This window comes from Mobula birostris, chromosome 10 (assembly GCF_030028105.1).
Source record: "Mobula birostris isolate sMobBir1 chromosome 10, sMobBir1.hap1, whole genome shotgun sequence".
Lineage (NCBI taxonomy): Eukaryota > Metazoa > Chordata > Chondrichthyes > Myliobatiformes > Myliobatidae > Mobula > Mobula birostris.
Window position 1 is genome coordinate 16360572 of NC_092379.1, and position 20433 is coordinate 16381004.

General features: G+C 51.8%; 1 protein-coding gene across 2 annotated transcripts in view; it reads right to left on the minus strand.

Moving 5' to 3' along the window:
• Positions 1-8121: 8121 nt before the first annotated feature.
• The window catches only part of osgep (O-sialoglycoprotein endopeptidase), a 28661-nt gene continuing 16349 nt past the window's right edge, over positions 8122-20433 (minus strand). For both annotated transcript variants that reach the window (XM_072269971.1, XM_072269972.1), the window contains exons 9-12: positions 19816-19906; positions 18132-18207; positions 14985-15083; positions 8122-8306 (exon numbers count right to left, since the gene is read on the minus strand). In XM_072269971.1, coding sequence (XP_072126072.1) covers positions 8267-8306; positions 14985-15083; positions 18132-18207; positions 19816-19906 — 306 coding nt within the window. In that variant the 3' untranslated portion in view covers positions 8122-8266. The remainder of the gene's footprint in view (positions 8307-14984; positions 15084-18131; positions 18208-19815; positions 19907-20433) is intronic.

Consider the following 20433-nt stretch of genomic DNA (forward strand, 5'->3'; position numbering starts at 1 on the left):
GATGTGTGAAGAAGTGACAGGAGAGTTGCAAGAACAATAGAACTGTAGCAAGAGTTACAACTTGTTCACTGTTTAGGATCGAGTGTGACAGAAACGGTCCAGACAAATCCACTCACAGACAAGAGAAAGTCTGCAGATGCTGGAAGTCCCAGCAACACACACACACAAAATGCTGGAGGAACTCGGCAGGCCAGGCAGCGTCTAGGGAAAAGAGTAAACAGTCAACGTTTTGGGCCGTGACCCTTCAACAGGGCTGGAGAAAAAAAGATGAGGAGTCAGAGTTAGAAGGTGGGGGAGGGGAGGGAGAAACAGAAGGTGACAGGTGGAACTTGGGGGGGGGAGGAGGGATGAAGTAAAGAGCTGAGAAGTTTGGTGAAAGAGATAACGGGCTGGAGAAGGTTTAATCTAATAGGACAGAGCAGAAAGCTGTTGAAGAAAGAGCAAGGGGGTGCGGAGGAGAACCAGAGGGAGGCAATGGGCAGGCAAGGAAATAAGGTGAGACAGGGAAAAGGGGTGCGGAATGGAGAAGGGGGGGCATTACCAGAAATTCAAGAAATCGACGTTCATGCCATCAGGTTGGAGGCTACTCAGATGGAATATAAGGTGTTGCTCCTCCAACCTGAATATAGCCTCATCACGACAATAGAGGGGGCCATGGATAGACATATCGGAATGGGAATGGGAAGTGGAATTAAAACGGGTGGCCACTGGGAGATCCCACTTGTTCTGGCAGAAGGAGTGTAGGTCTCCCAATCTACGTTGGGTCTCTCCAATATACAAGAGGCCACACTGGGAGCACCATATATAATAAATGACCCCAGAAGACTTTCAGTTGAATTGTTGCCTCAGCTGGAAGGACTGTTTCGGGCCCTGAAAGGTAGTGAGGGAGGAGGTGTAGGGGCAGGTGTGGCATTTGTTCTGCTTGCAAGGATAAGTGCCAGGAGGGAGATCAGTGGGGCGCAATGAATGGTCAAGGGAGTCGTGTAGAGAACGATCCCTGTGGAAAGCAGAAAGTGGGGGGAGTAAAAGACGTGCTTGGTGGTGGGATCCTGTGGGAGATGGTGCTTGCTGGTTGGATCCCGTTGGAGATGGAGCTTGGTGGTGGAATCCCACTGGAGATTGTGCTCAGTGATGGGATTCCGTTGGCGATTAAGCTTGGTGGTGGGGATCCTGCAGTAGATGGTGTTTGGTTGTGGGATCCCATTGGAGATCACACTTGAGGGTGGGATCCCACTGGAGATTGCATTCAGTAGTGAGATCCCATTGGAGATGGGGCTTGGGGGGTGGGATCCCATTGGAGATGGGGCTTGGGGGGGATCCCATTAGAGATGGGGCTTGGGGGGTGGGATCCCATTGGAGATGGGTCTTGGGGGGGATCCCATTGGAGATGGGGCTTGGGAGTGGGATCCCATTGGAGATGGGGCTTGGGAGTGGGATCCCGTTGGAGATGGGACTTGGGGGGGATCTCATTGGAGATGGGGCTTGGGGGGGATCTCATTGGAGATGGGGCTTGGGGGTGGAATCCCATTAGAGATGGGACTTGGGGGTGCGATCCCCAGTCACCATCAAACATCCATTTACACCAAATCCTATGTTGAATCCCAATATCTTTAAATCCCCAAGAACCTAACACTAACCTGCACAACAGGTACAATTTACAGCAGCCAATTACCCATGCGACGTTGGGACGTGCGAGGAAACCAGGGCCCCGGGTGGTGGCGGGATTGAAGCTAGGGCTCAGCTCCGGCCATTTGCAATCAGGTATCTCCCAAAAAATAATGTCCCATTCCAACCACGTCCATGACTGCATTTCCTTTGGTCGGGCTGAAAGATCGATACAGAGAAAAGCCCTTCCATACATATTTGAAGCATTCCAATCCCCCAGCGCAAACTCTGCATTTATGAATGGGAGCCAGGTAACGACTGACTGGTTAGTCTAAAGTCAGCAGAAGGAAAAAAATTGGGAAAATGGCAGGGAATAAAGGATTAATCAAAGATGTCCATCATAGATTTGTGGAGGGTAATTCATTCTGGCTGCTTTGGTTGAATATTTGAAAGAAAGCCCATTGATGAGGGCAGTGTGGCTGTTGCAGTCTGTGTTAGTCGGTTTAGTTCAGATTCTAAGGGTCAAATCGTTCCTCCTCAGAGTCTTTCTAAACTTCTCTCTGAGCTTCATTGAAAGTGTGAGTCTGGTGAGCCTGCCAGTCACCAGGCAGTTGGAGAATTGGGTCCAAAGCTAGTAGCAGGAGACAGGAGGAGTGATGGGCCGGTGGGGGGGGGGGGTTGCTTTGTTATTGAACACTGTGAATGGTGGGGAGTGTCGAGGGACAGAGGGATCTCGGTGTAGAAGGGTAGGACACATACTGTGACCAGAGGTTTCCCACAGGGATCTGTGCCAGGAGCCTTGCATCAGCAAATTCAATCTGATAGTCACTTCGAGTTAGAATGGACAGGAAAACTGACAGTGCTATTGATAAGAGGGCAGGGTCATGATCAGATGAATCCCTTTGTGAGGGGCTGGAGCGATGACAGATGAAATTCAGTCCCCATAACAGAAGACGACACTCTTTGGGAGCGCAAACACGAGGAAATCTGCAGATGCTGGAAATTCAAGGAACACACACAAAAAATGCTGGTGAACGCAGCAGGCCAGGCAGCATCTATAGGAAGAGGTACAGTCGACTTTTGGGAGGACTGATAGGGTTGGGGTTTTCAGCATAAATGGTAGGGGCCTAGAGACTATTGAGGAACAGAGAGACCTCGGTGTACAGGAGTAGGACACACACGGTGAATGGTGGGGAATTCGAGGAACGAGCGCGGGGCAAGCTCTGTGAATGGTAACATACTAGAGGAGTATTAAAGAACGGAGGGGCATTAGTGCGCAAAATCTACGAACCTCCGAGGACGGCAGACAGTCAGATAGTCAGACAGTCAGACAGTCAGACAGTCAGATAGTCAGATAGACAGTCAGATAGTCAGACAGACAGTCAGATAGACAGTCAGATAGTCAGATAGTTAGACAGTCAGATAGACAGTCAGATAGTCAGACAGTCAGACAGTCAGATAGACAGTCAGATAGTCAGATAGACAGACAGTCAGACAGTCAGATAGTCAGATAGACAGTCAGATAGTCAGACAGTCAGACAGTCAGATAGACAGTCAGATAGTCAGATAGTCAGATAGACAGATAGACAGTCAGATAGTCAGACAGTCAGACAGTCAGATAGACAGTCAGATAGTCAGATAGTCAGATAGACAGTCAGATAGTCAGATAGTCAGACAGTCAGATAGACAGTCAGATAGTTAGACAGTCAGTCAGATAGTCAGACAGTCAGATAGTCAGATAGACAGTCAGATAGTCAGACAGTCAGATAGTCAAATAGACAGTCAGATAGTTGGATAGTCAGATAGTCGGATAGTCAGACAGTCAGATAGTCAGATAGTCAGATAGTCAGTCAGATAGTCAGACAGTCAGATAGGCAGTCAGATAGTCGGATAGTCAGAATAGTCGGACAGTCAGATAGTCATACAGTCAGATAGTTAGATAAACAGTCAGATAGTCGGATAGTCAGATAGTCGGATAGTCGGACAGTCAGATAGTCAGACAGTCAGACAGTCAGATAGTCAGATAGACAGTCAGACAGTCAGATAGTCGGATAGTCAGACAGGCCGTCATGAAGCCTTGGGTCCAGCGCGGGGCGCAAAAGAGAGCGTCGGGCCTCGGCACTCCGACACACCGGACCATCGTCGATTCGTTTTAACTAGAACTTGTTAAGTGACTGGTTTGGTCGTTAAGTTTTACCGCTTGTTTTTTTGAACGCGGTTTTCTCGTGCATCCTGCTTTTAATTTGTTAAGTTTTGATGTTGATTCGCACGGGGTTCCTGTTCCGTATGCACTATTTAAATTCGCCACGACAAACACTCATCGCTGGGTTCCGAGTGACTGGGTGGGGGGGTCTGTGTGTTATTGCTGTGTCCTTCGAATAAATCCTTGTCGTTACTTTCAATCTCGAGTTTACTCCGCGCCGGGTTTCCTTTGCCTGAAGATCCCGTCATCAGGATGACATGATTTGGCAATAATAATAATTAGCCCCATTATTATTTTCTGTTTCCACTTCCTTGATAGTAAATGAAGTATCTGACACACCGTGTGCCTTCGCTGTGTCCATTTGCTCCCGACCTCTGGCGCTATTCCTGTTAGTCCTGTGGGTGCTGCAGCCGGCTGCTTTTGTGAGTGTGTAGGGAGGGGTAGGATCTGAGGGAGTTGAAGGGGAGGAGAATCTGAGGGGGTTGAGTGAGGAGAGATATTAGTTTATTAATGTAGCTGAGGAACGGGGAGGGGGAGAGCTGGGGCTCCCGACCTGTTTTATGCCATGGGCCCCTCGCCATTTGCGGAGGGCTGCGTGGAGCCCAGGCTGGCAACCCCTGGGGTAGAGCGGGAGGGAAGAAATGGGGCAGAGGAAATCGACGGGAGAGCAAGTGGAGAGAATCTGAGGCAGAGGACGGGGTGGGTGAGGACAGGAGACGAAGGTGTGGGGCCTTGGGAGAGTGTCGGTGTGGTTTGTCATCGGCACAGGTCCAAGTATGCGCGGGCGCAATAAGAACTTGCAGCCGCCTCGAAAGCACGCAACATTCCTAAGAAATGCAAGCTAAGCAAATCGTGTACAGTTTTTAGAGAAAAGGAAATAATTGGAACAGAAAATAAAACAGTGCCCTAGTATGGCTGTACTGAGGTACCGATCAGGGCTGTGCTGGTTGGTTCCGGAACCGGACGGTTGAAGGGAAGTGGCTGTCCCTGAAGCTGGTGGCGGGGGGCTTCAGGCTTCTGTACCCCCTGCGCGGTGGGGGCTGTGAGAAGGTGGCCTGGCCCAGATGCTGGACGTTGCCTGCTCGAGGCAGTGCCTCTTGTAGACACTCCCGAAGGTGGGGAGGGTTGAGCCCGACCTGTCAGGACATTTGCAACCGTGCATCTGCAATAGCTTGTTAAGAACGTTGGGTTAAGTTGGGGTGTGTGTGTGTGTGAGGAGAGATGGCCTAAGTGAGAAAGAACGCCAGTAAACATGGTGTTTTGGGATTTTAGTGAGGTGTTGGTAAGCTCACTCAGAAAGCCAGCAGGGCATGGAATCCACTAGGGTTGTAGATTGAGAATTGGCTTGCCCACTGAAGGTTGTAGCTCGGCGACATGTTATGCCTGGAGATTGGCCACTAGTGACTTGGAGACCCTGCTCTTTGTGAACCCTTGCAAATACCTTGAGCGAAGAAGCACAAGACAGTTTAGTACGTTTGCAAATGACACAAACGCTGGAGGTGTTGTGGATAGCGCTGAAGGTTGTCCTAGGTTAACAGCAGGATGTTGGTGGGATGTGGAGGTGGGCAGAGAGGTGGCAGATGGAGTTTAATTCAGGAAAGTGTGAAGCGATTCACTTCGGAAGGTGGAATTCGAAGGCGGAGTACAGGGTTAATGATGGGATCCCTAGCAGTGTGGAGAAACAGAGGCATCTTTGAGTCTTCGCAAATTGACAGGAAGGTGTATGGTGTGTTGGCCTTCAATAGTTGGGGGGGGTGGGGATTATTGAAAAGCAATGTGGCAGCTCTGTAAAACGCTAAGACCACACTAGGAGTATCGTGATCAGTTCTGGTCACCTCATTATAGGATGTGGAAGCTTTAGAGAGGGTGCAGAGGAGATTTATCAGAACACTGCTTCAATTACAGAGCTTGTCTTATGAGGAAGGTTGAGTGAGCTCGGGCTTTTCTCTTTGGAGAGAGGGAAGATGGGAGGTGACTCGATAGAGGGCTACAAGAGGCACAGAGAGAGCAGACAGTCAGAGACTTTTTCCCAGGGCAGAAATGGCTAACACGAGGGGGCGTAATTTTAAAATGATTTGGATGAAAGTGAATGGACGATGTCAGAGGTAATTTTTTTTTACTCAGGGAGGGGTGGGTGTGTGAAACACACTGCCAGGGGTGGGGGTAGAGGCAGATACATTAGAGACTCTCAGATAGTCACAAGAATGAAGGGAAAACGGAGAGCCAGTTAGAAGAGAAGTGTTAGATTGATCTTAGAGCAGGTTAAAAGGTCGGCATTAAACCGTGGGCCGAAGGGCCTGTACTGTGTTGTTATATTCTATGGAGGGTGAGAATGAAGGAGATTGGGTCCAGAAAGGAAACGTAAGGCAGGTGTAGGATCGGGGGGATGGAAGAGGGGCACAGTGAGAATAATGGAGAAGAGCATGTGTCCCAGAGAGCAGGGAGAGAGAACAAGGGAAGGAGAGAGAGAGAGAGAGAGGGGGGGAGAGGGGGAGAGGGAGAGGGAGAGGGACAGACAGAGAGAGAGAGAGAGAGAGAGAGAGAGAAATGAGGGATCTTTATAATCAGGGGAATAAACTCAGGGAGCAACACAATATCTGGGGAACATACTGAGAGACTGTCCTGATGTCAGGAACGTTCTGAGGGACCGTGACACTAACCACGCAGAGCACACGTCACACTAATGAGAATGTGTGACACTGTCTGGAAACCTGCAAGTGGATCTCTGCATTGACGAGGATCACACTGAGGGAGCTCCACGTTGCTGGAGGTGTGTATCACACTGAGGGAGCTCCACGTCGACGGGTGTGTATATCACACTGAGGGAGCTCCACGTCGACGGGTGTGTATATCACACTGAGGGAGCTCCACGTCGACGGGTGTGTATATCACACTGAGGGAGCTCCACGTCGACGGGTGTGTATATCACACTGAGGGAGCTCCACGTTGACAAGGGACCCATATGGTGTACAATATTGAAACTTGTGGCTTCCAATGTTTTGTTTTCTTTCTGTTTCCGATAGAAGAGCCTCTCATTCTGGAGAAAATTCTTCCATCAGAAATGCCTGAAACGTCACAGTCACAGAGTCATCCAGCACAGAAACAGACCCTTCGGCCAACCAAGATTCCCGTCTGCCCAGATCCTCAACCTTTCCAATCCATGTACCCGTCCAAGTGTCTTTTAAATGTTGTTCACATACCTTCCTCTGGCAGTTCGTCCTGTACACGGACCACCCTTTGGGTGAAAACGTTGCCCCTGTCCCGATTCCCCAACCCTGGGGAAAACACCATGACGTCCTGACGAAGGGTTCTGGCCCGAAACGTCGACTGATCATTTCCACGGAGGCTGCCCGACCTGCTGAGTTCCTCCAGCGTGTTGTGACTGTTGCTTTGACCCCAGCATCTGCAGAGTATTTTGTGTTTACCGTGGACGTTCACCCTGTCTGTGGCCCTCATGCTTCTATGCATTTCTTATAAGCTCAGCTCCCAGCCTCCACTCCAAGCAGTAAAGTCCCAACCTGCCCACCCTTCTCTCAGTAACTCAGCCCAAGTCCCAGCAACATGCTGCTAAATCTCCTCTGCACGCTTTCCCACGTAATGTAGCAGGGCGAGCAGAGCGGAACGCAATTCACCAAGTGCACGTTTGCCAATGTCTTGTACAACTGCAACACAATCTAACCTCCCAGCTCCTGTGCTTGGTGCCCCGACTGAAGAAGGACAACGTGCCCAACACCACCTTCACCCGTGACACAGCTCCGAGGTCCCTCTGTCCCACAGCACTCGCCGGCGCCCTGCCATGCACTGTGAAAGTCCGGCACGCTGCTCGTGCCTTCCACGGGTGCCTCCGTCTCTGTCTTCGAGCCGCGCCACCCAGCAATTCCCCCGATCTAATCCAAGCCTAATCAAAGGGCAATTCGCAATGACCAATCAACCTACCAACCCCGTACGTCTTTGGACTGTGGGAGGAAACCAGAGCAAGTGGAGGAAACCCACGCGGTCACGGATTGAGCGCATAAATCCCTTATAGTCAGTAGCGGGTTTGAACCCGGGCCGCCAGTACGGCAAAGCGTTGCGCTAACCACTGCGCTATCGTGCCGCCTCTCTGTGTTCTACGACAGGTCGCGAACTGAGGGACACAGATAAGTGAATGTACTCAATACTGAGGGTCACCTCTGGAGAGACTGAGAAATGGCCCCGCCCACCAGGATCTCTCTGCTGACTGGCTAAGATGGCTGTCCATCTGCAGATGCACCACCCGGATTGGTTGTTTTTACCCCATCGGTGAGAAAGACCATTTTGTCCCCACTGGCTGTTTGGAGCATTTTTTTTATTTTTGAGACTGAGTGCAGTCCTCGGCCCCAAGCCTCATCCCTGCAGACCGGCTGATACAGAGCGATTCGCATCCTTTGTCGCTTCCCTCCGCTCGCGTGGCGACTTGCTGCTACTTCAGGGCCAGGACTACTCCCGCCACGTGACCTTCACCTCGTCCGTCCGGTACCTGCCGAGGAACAGCACAGGGGTCACACAGCAGGGAAACAGGCCTTGCAGCCCCTCTTGTTCATGCTGACCAAGCTGTCAACCCCAGCCCTAGCCACTCGCGTTTGGCTGCCACCCACTTCAAACTGATTCCCCACTCCCATTCTGACATGTCGGTCCGTGGCCTGCTCTACAGTTAGGCTGAGGCCTCACTCGGGTTAGAGGAGCCACACCTTGTATTCCGTCTGGGTAGCCCCCAGCCCGATGGCAAAGGCATCGATTTCTCTCATTTCTGGCAATTACTTCTCCTCCCCATTCTTCTTCTATCCCCCATTCTGGTTTTGGTCTCACCTCTTTCTCTTTTTCTCACTTGCCCATCTCACTCCCTTCTTTCCCTTTCTCCCATGGCCCACTCTCCTCTCCTATCAGATTCCTTCATCTTCAGCCCTTGACCTCTTCCACCTATCACCTCCCAGCTTCTTACTTCAACCCACCTTCCCCCTCACCTGGTCTCGCCTATCACCTCCCAGCTTCTCACATCCCCTCTCCCCAACCCACCTACCTACCCCCTCATCATCTCTCCTATTCCTTCCCAGCTTCACATCCCCTCTCCCTAACCCACCTACCTACCCCCTCATCATCCCCCCATCCCTTCCCAGCTTCTCACATCCCCTCTCCCCAACCCACCTACCTACCCCCTCATCATCCCCCATCCCTTCCCAGCTTCTCACATCCCCTCATCCCCAACCCACCTACCTACCCCCTCATCATCCCCCCATCCCTTCCCAGCTTCTCACATCCCCTCTCCCCAACCCACCTACCTACCCCCTCATCATCCCCCCATCCCTTCCCAGCTTCTCACATCCCCTCGTCCCCAACCCACCTACCTACCCCCTCATCATCCCCCCATCCCTTCCCAGCTTCTCACATCCCCTCGTCCCCAACCCACCTACCTACCCCCTCATCATCCCCCCATCCCTTCCCAGCTTCTCACATCCCCTCTCCCCAACCCACCTACCTACCCCCTCATCATCCCCCCATCCCTTCCCAGCTTCTCACATCCTCCCCCCCTCCCCAACCCACCTACCCTCCTCCTCACCTTGTCTCACCTATCACCTCCCAGCTTCTTACTTCAACCCACCTTCCCCCTCACCTGGTCTCGCCTATCACCTCCAGCTTCTCACATCCCCTCTCCCCAACCCACCTACCTACCCCCTCATCATCTCTCCTATTCCTTCCCAGCTTCACATCCCCCCTCCCCAACCCACCTACCTACCCCCTCATCATCTCTCCTATTCCTTCCCAGCTTCACATCCCCTCTCCCTAACCCACCTACCTACCCCCTCATCATCTCTCCTATTCCTTCCCAGCTTCTCACATCCCCTACTCCCCAACCCACCTACCCTCCCCCTCACCTAGTCTCACCTATCACCTTCCAAGCCTGTACACCTTCCACCTTATTCTGGCCTCTGCCCACCTTTCTGTCCAGTCCTGATAAAGGGCCTCGACCTGAAATGTTGACGGTTTATTCCCCTCCATAGATGCTGCCTTACTCACTGAATCACTCCAGCATTGTGTGTGTGTTGCTCAAGACCTCCAGCACCTGCAGGATCTCTGTTCATATGTCCCTCCAAACCTTCCCTATCCATGTACCTGCCCTAGAGCCTGTTAAGCATACCAGTCTGTGACAGAAGAGTTATATTTGATTCCCCCTTGGGCTAACCTAAAGAGGGCAACACAAAATGGGCGTTTGTACAACAAAATGCTGTTGGTTTGGAATGTGGGAAGATCTGCGTGGACACACACCCTTGAAATGAGATACTGGTGAAGAATGTTTTCTTCCTTAATGACCTGCTGCCTTTGTTTTGAGGAACAGTTATTACCCTCAACCATCAGGCTCTTGAACTAGAGGGGATAACTTCATTCTCCCAAACACTGAACTGTTCCCACAACCAATGGACTCACTTTCAAGGACTCTTCATCTCATGTTCTTGATATTTGTTTATTTATTATCGTTATTAATTCTTTATTTTTGTATTTGCAAAGCTTCTTGTCTTTTGCACACTGGTCGTCTGTCCTGCTGGGTGGGACCTTTCATTGATTCTATTATGGTTATTGGATTTATTGATTATGCCACAAGAAAATGAACCTTAGGGTTGTATATGGTGACGTATATGTACTTTGATAATAAATTTACTTTGAACGAAATTATGTGCCTAGGCCAAAGAGCACAAGGAATAAGAAGGTATGACTGAAACTTCTACTGGATGAGAAAGTACTGGGCAAAAGTTCTGTTAGATTTGTGAAGGGTTTAAAAATCAGCATTTCCTTGGTGCAAATTGGAATCATCCCTAAGGCCGGTTTGTGACAGGTACAAGGAGACAGAGAAAAGACTGTCGGACGTCTGACATTTGCTCTGGCATTAGATAGATCAGTTCACTGACTGATACATAGATCAGTTCACTGACTGAGATTAACACAACCAAAATGCTGGAGGATCTCAGAGGCCAGGCAGCATCTAGGAAAAGAGTAGAGTTGACGTTTTGGGCCGAGACCCTTCAGCAGGACTGGAGAAAAGGAGAAAAGCAGGGAAACAGAAAACACACCAAGTGCCTCCATCACCGCCCTGTCTACCCGTGTTACCAATCTCAGAACCGTATGTTTGTCACCCCTGTTCTACAACACTCTCCAGGGCCTTACCCGCGAACTGAGCATGGGGAAGGCCCTGGTTAAACCGATCAAAGTTCCTGGTTAAGTTCCATCTGCCAGTCCTCGACTCATTTCCCCAATTGATCTAAATCCTGCCGCAACCTTGGATCACGTTCTTCGCTGTCCACCGCACCGCCAACTTTAGCTGTCTACAAACCCTGTGGCCAAAGTCGTCACCAAACTCAGAACAGTCTCAGCCTGCGAAGCCCCCACCAGCTGAATGAACTCAAACGAGCTGCCAGTCCAGGACTCTATCCCGTGGGCAGCTAAAGAAACGCCTGCTCTAGAGTCTGGAACGGTGAGAGCTGACCACACTGGAGCAAGGTCCAGAGGGTAGGTGTCGTGACGCTCCCGCTGGGGGAAGGAAGGCTCTCGGCTGGTGGGAAGTGGTTACAAGATTAAGGACAGTCATGCAGAACTGAGGGATTGGAGGATCTAACCCAGGCCCTCCATTGATGCAATCACGAAGAAGGCACGTCAACAGCTTGTTTGAGGAGATAGACAATAGGTGCAGGAGTAGGCCATTCAGCCCTTTGAGCCAGCACCACCATTCACAGTGATCATGGCTGATCATCCACGATCAGTACCCTTTTCCTGCCTTCTCCCCATATCCCTTCATTCTGCTATCTTTAAGAGCTCTATCTAACTCTTTCTTTAAAGAATCCAGAGAATTGGCCTCCACTGCCTTCTGAGGCAGAGCATTCCACAGAACCACAACCCTCTGTGTGAAAAAGTTATTCCTCAACTCCGTTCTAAATGGTCTACCCTTTATTCTTAAACTGTGGCCTCTGGTTCTGGACTCCCCCAACATCGGGAATATGTTTTCTGCCTCCAGCGTGTCCAATCCCTTAATAATATTATATGTTTCAACCAGATCCCCTCTCATCCTTCTAAATTCCAGTGTATACAAGCCCAGTCGCTCCAATCTTTCAACATATGACAGTCCCGCCATCCCGGGAATTAACCTTGTGAACCTATGCTGCACTCCCTCAATAGCTAGAATGTCCTTCCTCAAATTTGGAGACCAAAACTGCACACAATACTCCAGGTGTGGTCTGACCAGGGCCCTGTACAACTGCAAAAGGACCTCTTTGCCACGTCACCAAAGACTCCAGCAAATCTCTGCAGGTGGAGAGCATTCTGATTGGTTGCACCTCCGTCTGGTCTGGAGGCTCCAATGCCCAGGACCGCAAGAGGCTGCAGAGGGCTGAAAGCTTGGCCAGCTCCCTCAGGGGCACAGACCTCCCCCAACATCGAGGGCGTCAAGGCCGACTCTCAAGAAGGCATCAGACACTGAGGACCCTGGCCATCCAGGACATGCCCTCTTCTCATTACTGCCACAGGGAGGAGGTACAGGAGCCTGGAGAACATTTTAGGAACAACTTCTCCCCCTCTGCCATCAGATCTATGTATGGTCCATCAACCCCTGGACACCACCTCACTACCGCTCTTTTGCACTTTGTAACTTGCAGGAACTTTTAATGTCTTACCCTGCACTGCTGCCACAAAACACATCTCACAACACTATCAGTGAGAATAAGACCATAAGACATAGGAGCAGAATTAATTAGGACATTTGGCCCGTCAAGGCTGCCCCGCCATTCAATCATGGCTGACCCTTTTTCCCTCTCCTCAGCCCCACTCCCCGGCCTTCTCCCCGTAACTTATGACGCTGTGTCCAATCAAGAATCTAACAATCTCTGCCTTGAATACTCCCAACGACCGGTCCTCCACAGCTGCCTGTGGTAATAAATTCCACAAATTCACCACCCTCTGGCTAAAGAAATTTCTCCACATCTCTGTTTTGAAAGGGTGCCCCTCTATCCTGAGGCTGTGCCCTCTTGTCCTAGACTCCCCCACCATGGGAAGCATCCTTTCCATATCTACTCTGTCTCGGCCGTTCAATGTTCGAAAGGTTTCAATGAGATCCCCTGTCATCCTTCTGAATTCCAGTGAATACAGACCCAGAGCCATCAAACGTTCCTCATATGATAACCTTTTCATTCCTGGAATCATCCTTGTGAACCTCCTCTGGACCCTCTCCAATGCCAGCACATCTTTTCTAAGATGAGGGGCCCAAAACTGTTCATAATACTCAAGGTGAGGCCTCACCAGTGCCTTATAAAGCCCCAGCATCACATCCCTGCTCTTGTATTCTAGACCTCTTGAAATGAATGCTAACATGGCATTTGCCTTCCTCACCACCGACTCGACCTGCAAGTTAACCTTTAGAGTGTTCTGCACAAGGACTCCCAGGTCCCTCTGAATCTCAGATTCCTGGATTTTCTCCCCGTTTAGAAAATAGTCCGCACATTTATTTCTGCTATCAAAGTGCACGGCCATGCATTTTCCAACATTGTATTTCATTTGCCACTTTCTTGCCCGTTCTCCTAATCTGCCTAAGTCCTTCTGCATCTACCTGTTTCCTCAACACTACCTGCCCCTCCACAGAATAAAACAGGTTCTGGGGCGCTCTCCACTCCACAGGGCGGTGGAGCTGGATCTTGGTGTGGCGGGTGTAGAATAGGAGCTGAGGCTTGAGAGGCCGAGTGGCCTATTGCTGGCCCTGTGCCTCAACCACAAGGCTGCTGAATCCACTTACAGCCTATCCTTCCGTACCAACCAGGATGCCAGTCTATCTAATCCGATTTGCCAGCATAGGGTCCTTATCTCTCCACTCCCTGACTGTTCATGTGTCTAACAGCCTCTGCTAACTGTTGTACAGCACCGTGCTAAAGTCCTGGGCACATATATATGGCTAGGGTGCCTGAGAGTTTTGCAGAGTACTGAAGTAATTTTATGTATTGCACTGTACTGCTGCTGCAAAAAATTCAAAACTTCATGGCATATGTGAGTGATGATACACCTGATTCTGATCTGGGTCTCTGTTGTGGACTGAGAGTGGGAACGGGGCAGGGAGAGGGGAATCATGGTTGGGAAAAGGGGAAGGGAGAGGGGAAGCACCAGAGAGACATACTGTAATGATCAATAAACCAATTCTTTGGAATCAAATGACCTTGCCTGGTGTCTCAGGACAGGGTGTGTCTGCACCCACCCTTCCCTTCCCCTGGCACTCCTTCTCTGCCACCTGTGCCACACCCCTCCCGTGGCGCTCCACCCTCGCCATTCCCAACATCCTTTGATCCTGCCAGATTTACAAACTTGCTCTCTGCTCCACGTTGACAAATACAGTGCCGTGCTAAAGTCTCAGGCAGCCCAACTATGTATCAGTGCCTAAGACTTTTGCTCAGTGCTGTCTCTGTCTCCAACAGCACCCCTACAGCACAGTCCAGGCACCGACCACTCTGTAAAACTTACCCCACACATCTCCTTTAAACTATCCACCTCTCACCTTAAATACAAAACTTTCTGGTGTTATACTTTTTTACCCTGGGATTAAGATACCAGCCATCTACTCTATCTATACCTCCCATAATTTTATAAAAATTATCAAGTCCCTCCTCAGCCTTTAGCACTCCAGAGAAAACCCAAGTTTGTCCAACCTCCCCTTATAACTCGCTCTCTCTAAACCAGGCCGCATCCCGGTGAGCCTCTTCCGCACCCTCTCCAGAGCCTCCACATCCTTCCTGCAATGGGGTGACCCGAACGGCAGGCAGCCTGACTGGAGTTTTATCCACCTGCACCATGTCTGTAAAAACTTCTCTCCCCAACACCCAGACTGGCACCAATGCCAGTTCACTCGCTCCAGATTCCCGTCGCCCCTCCCCCTCGTTCCACGCGGTCACCGGGAGGACGTGCAGACTCCACGCAGACAGCGCCGGAGGTTGGGATTGAAGCTGCTGGAGCTGAGGTGGTTCGGGTGAGGTCTGACAGGTGCCAGACTCCATGGGGGGGGTTTGTTGGTGAGAGCGAGGTTGAACTCGAGGGGCTGAATGCCGTACCAGCCCACGGATCTAACTATGTATCACGTAGCGCCTCGGTGAGAGAATTCCCCGCCGGGGACGGGTGGGCAAGGGAGGTGCGCTCGTACCTCTGAGTGATCCAGGAGTCCTCCAACGCGGTCACCTGTCCAGCCCGGAACATTTCCCAGCCCGCCTGGGCTATCATGGCACCGTTGTCAATGCAGAACCTGTGAGAATCAATGGCAGGCTGAGGTGGACGGAAGGACAGGACGGGACAGACAAGCAGTTCCAACCCCAGGAGAGAGGCACGACAGAGGAACGGTGGCGAATGGAGTTCGATGTAGATAAATGAGAGGGGTTGGCACTTTGGGAGGACAAACCAGAGTATGACTTGCACAGTGAACGGTGGGGCACTGAGCTGTGCAGCAGGCAGAACAAAGGGATACACTGGCGCACTGGCCCTCATAAATCAGGGCACTGAGTACAGGAGTTGGGATGTTATCTTAAAGTTATACAAGACGTTGCTGAGGTTTGGAGTACTGTGTGCAGTTCTGGTCTCCTACCTGCAGGAAAGATGTCAATAAGACTGAAAAAGTGCAGAGACAATTGACAGAGATTTTGCCGGGCTTGAGGACCTGAGTTATAGGGAAAAGTTGAATAGGTTAGGTTCATTCCCTGGAGCACAGGAGATGCTGTACACATAATTATGAGGGGTAGAGACAGGGTAAATGCAAGCAGGCTTTTTCGACTGCGGTTGGATGAGACTAGAACTGGAGGTCGTAGGTTAAGGATGAAAGGTGAATGTTGGACGAGACTAGAACTAGGGGGTCATAGGTTAAGGGTGAAAGGGGATCTGAGGGAGAACTTCACTCACAGGGTGGTGAGCATATGCAATGAATGGTGGATACGGGTTTAATTGCAACATTTTAGAGAAATGTGGATTGTTCCCAAATCACTGAGTGTGTGTCTTCAGGCTTCTGTACCTCTTCCCTAATGAGAACAAGGCTTGACCTGGGGTCCTTAATGACCGATGCCATCTTTCTAAGGCTCCTTGAAGATGTCATGGATACGATGTAAGTCAGTGCCCGTGATGGAGTTGACTGAAGTTACAGCTGTCTGCGGCTTATTTCGATCCTGTGCAGTAGCCACTCCCCACACCAGACGGTGATGCAGCCATGTTAGAATGCCCTCCACAGTACGTCTGTAGACACTTGCTGGAAGACAAGGTGGTGGAGAAGGCACACGGGATATCTGCCTTCGTTAGCTGGGCCAGTGAAGTCAGAGCACAGCAAGGGGATAGAGACCTTAGTGACGGGGCGTCAATGATGATGACCTTTCCGTCCTTCACTGCAAAGAGGGGCGCGGGTGGGGACAGTGAGAGGGTTGAGAGCTGCAAGCTCCTGGGCGTGAACGCCACCGACGGCCGGTCCCGCTCCAGCCACAGCCAAGGAAGCTCAGCACCACCTGGGCTCTCCTCAGGAGGCTGACGAAGTTCAGCATGCCTCCGCCGGCTCTGACCAGTTGTTGCTGATGGAAGTGTTCTGTCTGGGAGCACCACGGCTTGACGTGGCAACGGCCCCGCCCATGACCGGGCACATCACAGGAACCAGCCTCCCCTACGTAGACTCTGTCTGCACTTCTCAAAGTAGCCAGAGAAATCTACCCCGGACGTTCTCACTTCTCCCCTCTCTCATCGGGCAGAAGACACAGAAGTCTGAAAGCAGGTCCCACCAGACTCAAGGACAGCTTCTATCCCGTTGTTGACTTGAATGGACCTCATATACAGTAAGATGGCAGACAACCCAGATAAGTGTGAGGTGGTTCATTTTGGTAGGTCAAATATGATGGCAGAATTTAGTATTAATGGCAAAACTCTTGGCAATGTGGAGGATCAGAGGGATCTTGGGGTCCAAGTCCATAGGATGCTCAAAGCAGCTGCACAAGTTGACTCTGTGGTTAAGAAGGCATACGGTGCATTGGCCTTCATCAATCGTGGGATTGAATTTAGGAGCCGAGAGGTAATGTTGCAGCTATATAGGACCCCGGTCAGACCCCACTTGGGAGCACTGTGCTCAGTTCTAGTCGCCTCACTACAGGAAGGACATGGAAACCATTGAAAGGGTGCAGAGGAGATTTACAAGGATGTTGCCTGGATTGGGAATAATGCCTTATGAGAATAGGTTGAGTGAACTTAGCCTTTTTTCCTCGGAGTGATGGAGGATGAGAGGTGACCTGATAGAGGTGTACAAGATAATGAGAGGCATTGATCGTGTGGATAGTCAGAGGCTTTTTCCCAGGACTGAAATGGCTGCCACAAGAGGACACAGGTTTAAGGTGCTTGGGAGCAGGTACAGAGGAGATGTCAGGGGTAAGTTTTTTAAGCAGAGAGTGGCGAATGCGTGGAATGGGCTGCCGGCAACGGTGGTGGAGGCGGATACGATAGGGTCTTTTGAGACTTTCGGACAGGTAGATGGAGCTTAGAAAAATAGAGGGCTATGGGTAAGCCTAGTAATTTCTAAGGTAGGGACATGTTCGGCACAACTTTGTGGGCCAAAGGGCCTGTATTGTGCTGTAGGTTTTCTATGTTTCTAAGCTAGATTCTTGGCCTCACAATCTACCTCGTTATGATCTTGTACTTCATTGTTCTCCTCTATTTTTGCCGGCTTTTACGTTTTATTCTGCACTGTTATAGTTTTAGCTCATTGCACTGTGTAGTAATCGGAACTGTACGAACAGGACGCAAGACAAGTTACACGATATCTCAGTACGTGACAATAATAAACCAATTCTAACCAATTTGAGCTGGGAGGTTACGGTATAACCTTTTTAAATGATGGTTAAGGCCACAGCAAGAGCTCTGTGGACAGTCCTGATCGGCACTCTGTTATTAAGGACTGCAGTGGAGAGAATGCAGAGGAGATGTTCCACAAAGGTGCCCAGGATGGGGTGTCTCAGTGACAACGGACTGCACTTTGCTTTCCTTAGACCTGAGTTAGAGGCGTGAAAATTAATAACAGGCACAAAGAAAGCAGATAAGAGAATTTTTTCCCCCTTCACCAGAGGTGTTTATAATCAAGACAGAGGTTTAGAGTCAGAGAGTGGATCTGAGGAATGTTTTCAGCTGGGGGTGGAATCTGGGACACATTGCCTGAGGGGGTGGTGGAGGTATGAATCCCCCTGAGGCAGAGGGGGGTCCGGACACTGAGGGTGGGTAGTGAGACAGGTCGGGGCGCTGTGTGCGTGCCCTCCCCCTCTCCCCCTCTGCTGCCACTCACCTCTCATCGGTAGCAAAGAGCCTGGCTCCCCTCTGCTCGCACATCACCCCCATCATCTCCTGCAAGCGCCGGTTACCTACGAAAGACCGGAAGGTGCACATCACACAAACCGATGTCCGAACCTGCCCACACCCGCTGCACCACGGGAAACCACTCAGCCAGGAATCCCCACCGCCCCTCTGAAATATCCACTATCTTGTCATCCCTCACCCTGAGAGATCTCCTTCTCCACTAACCATTCCATAAAAATTACCCCAGATTAGAAACTGAAAACTGTGCACAGTGCTCCCGGTGTGGGTCTGACCCAGGGATATGGAGATGGAAACTGTGCACGGTGCTCCCGGTGTGGGTCTGACCCAGGGATAGGGAGATGGGAACTGTGCACGGTGCTCCCGGTGTGGGTCAGACCCAGGGATAGGGAGATGGGAACTGTGCACGGTGCTCCCGGTGTGGGTCTGACCCAGGGATACGGAGATGGGAACTGTGCACGGTGCTCCCGGTGTGGATCTGACCCAGGGATAGGGAGATGGGAACTGTGCACGGTGCTCCCGGTGTGGATCAGACCCAGGGATAGGGAGATGGGAACTGTGCACGGTGCTCCCGGTGTGGGTCTGACCCAGGGATAGGGAGATGGGAACTGTGCACGGTGCTCCCGGTGTGGGTCTGACCCAGGGATACGGAGATGGGAACTGTGCACGGTGCTCCCGGTGTGGATCAGACCCAGGGATACGGAGACGGGAACCGTGCACGGTGCTCCCGGTGTGGGTCTGACCCAGGGATAGGGAGATGGGAACTGTGCACGGTGCTCCCGGTGTGGGTCTGACCCAGGGATATGGAGATGGAAACTGTGCACGGTGCTCCCGGTGTGGGTCTGACCCAGGGATAGGGAGATGGGAACTGTGCACGGTGCTCCCGGTGTGGGTCAGACCCAGGGATAGGGAGATGGGAACTGTGCACGGTGCTCCCGGTGTGGGTCTGACCCAGGGATACGGAGATGGGAACTGTGCACGGTGCTCCCGGTGTGGATCTGACCCAGGGATAGGGAGATGGGAACTGTGCACGGTGCTCCCGGTGTGGATCAGACCCAGGGATAGGGAGATGGGAACTGTGCACGGTGCTCCCGGTGTGGGTCTGACCCAGGGATACGGAGACGGGAACTGTGCACGGTGCTCCCGGTGTGGGTCTGACCCAGGGATACGGAGATGGGAACTGTGCACGGTGCTCCCGGTGTGGGTCTGACCCAGGGATAGGGAGATGGGAACTGTGCATGGTGCTCCCGGTGTGGGTCTAACCCAGGGATACGGAGACAGGAACTGTGCACGGTGCTCCCGGTGTGGGTCTGACCCAGGGATAGGGAGATGGGAACTGTGCACGGTGCTCCCAGTGTGGGTCAGACCCAGGGATACGGAGATGGGAACTGTGCACGGTGCTCCCGGTGTGGGTCTGACCCAGGGATAGAGATGGGAACTGTTCACAGTGCTCCCGGTGTGGGTCTGACCCAGGGATACGGAGACGGGAACTGTGCACGGTTCTCCCGGTGTGGGTCTGACCCAGGGATACGGAGACGGGAACCGGGCACGGTTCTCCCGGTGTGGGTCTGACCCAGGGATAGAGATGGGGACCGTGCACGGTGCTCCCGGTGTGGGTGTGATGTCGCCCTGCCCCGTTACCCTGACACACGTACATCCTACCCCTCCGACGATGAGCACCTCCTCTGATCCACAATGCGCCATTGCCCTCTCAGTCGTCTCCACCAACATCGCAAAGACGGTTTCCTGAAAGCACATGGGTCACCTTCATGTCAGTTCACCAGTTAATGCACCCACCCCTCAAAATCCCCAGCTCGACAGCTTAACCAGGTAGTGCCTCAGTGTTCCTCTATCCCTCGACACTCCCCACCATTCACGGTATGTGTCCTACCCTCGTAGACCGAGGTCCCTCTGTCCCTCGACACTCCCCACCATTCACGGTGTGTGTCCTACCCTCGTACACCGAGGTCCCTCTGTCCCTTGACACTCCCCACCATTCACAGTGTGTGTCCTACCCTCGTACACCGAGGTCCCTCTGTCCCTCGACACTCCCCACCATTCACAGTGTGTGTCCTAACCTCGTATAGTGAGGTCCCTCTGTCCCTTGACACTCCCCACCATTCACAGTGTGTGTCCTACCCTCGTACACCGAGGTCCCTCTGTCCCTCGACACTCCCCACCATTCACAGTGTGTGTCCTACCCTCGTACACCGAGGTCCCTCTGCCCCTCGACACTCCCCACCATTCACGGTGTGTGTCCTACCCTCGTACAC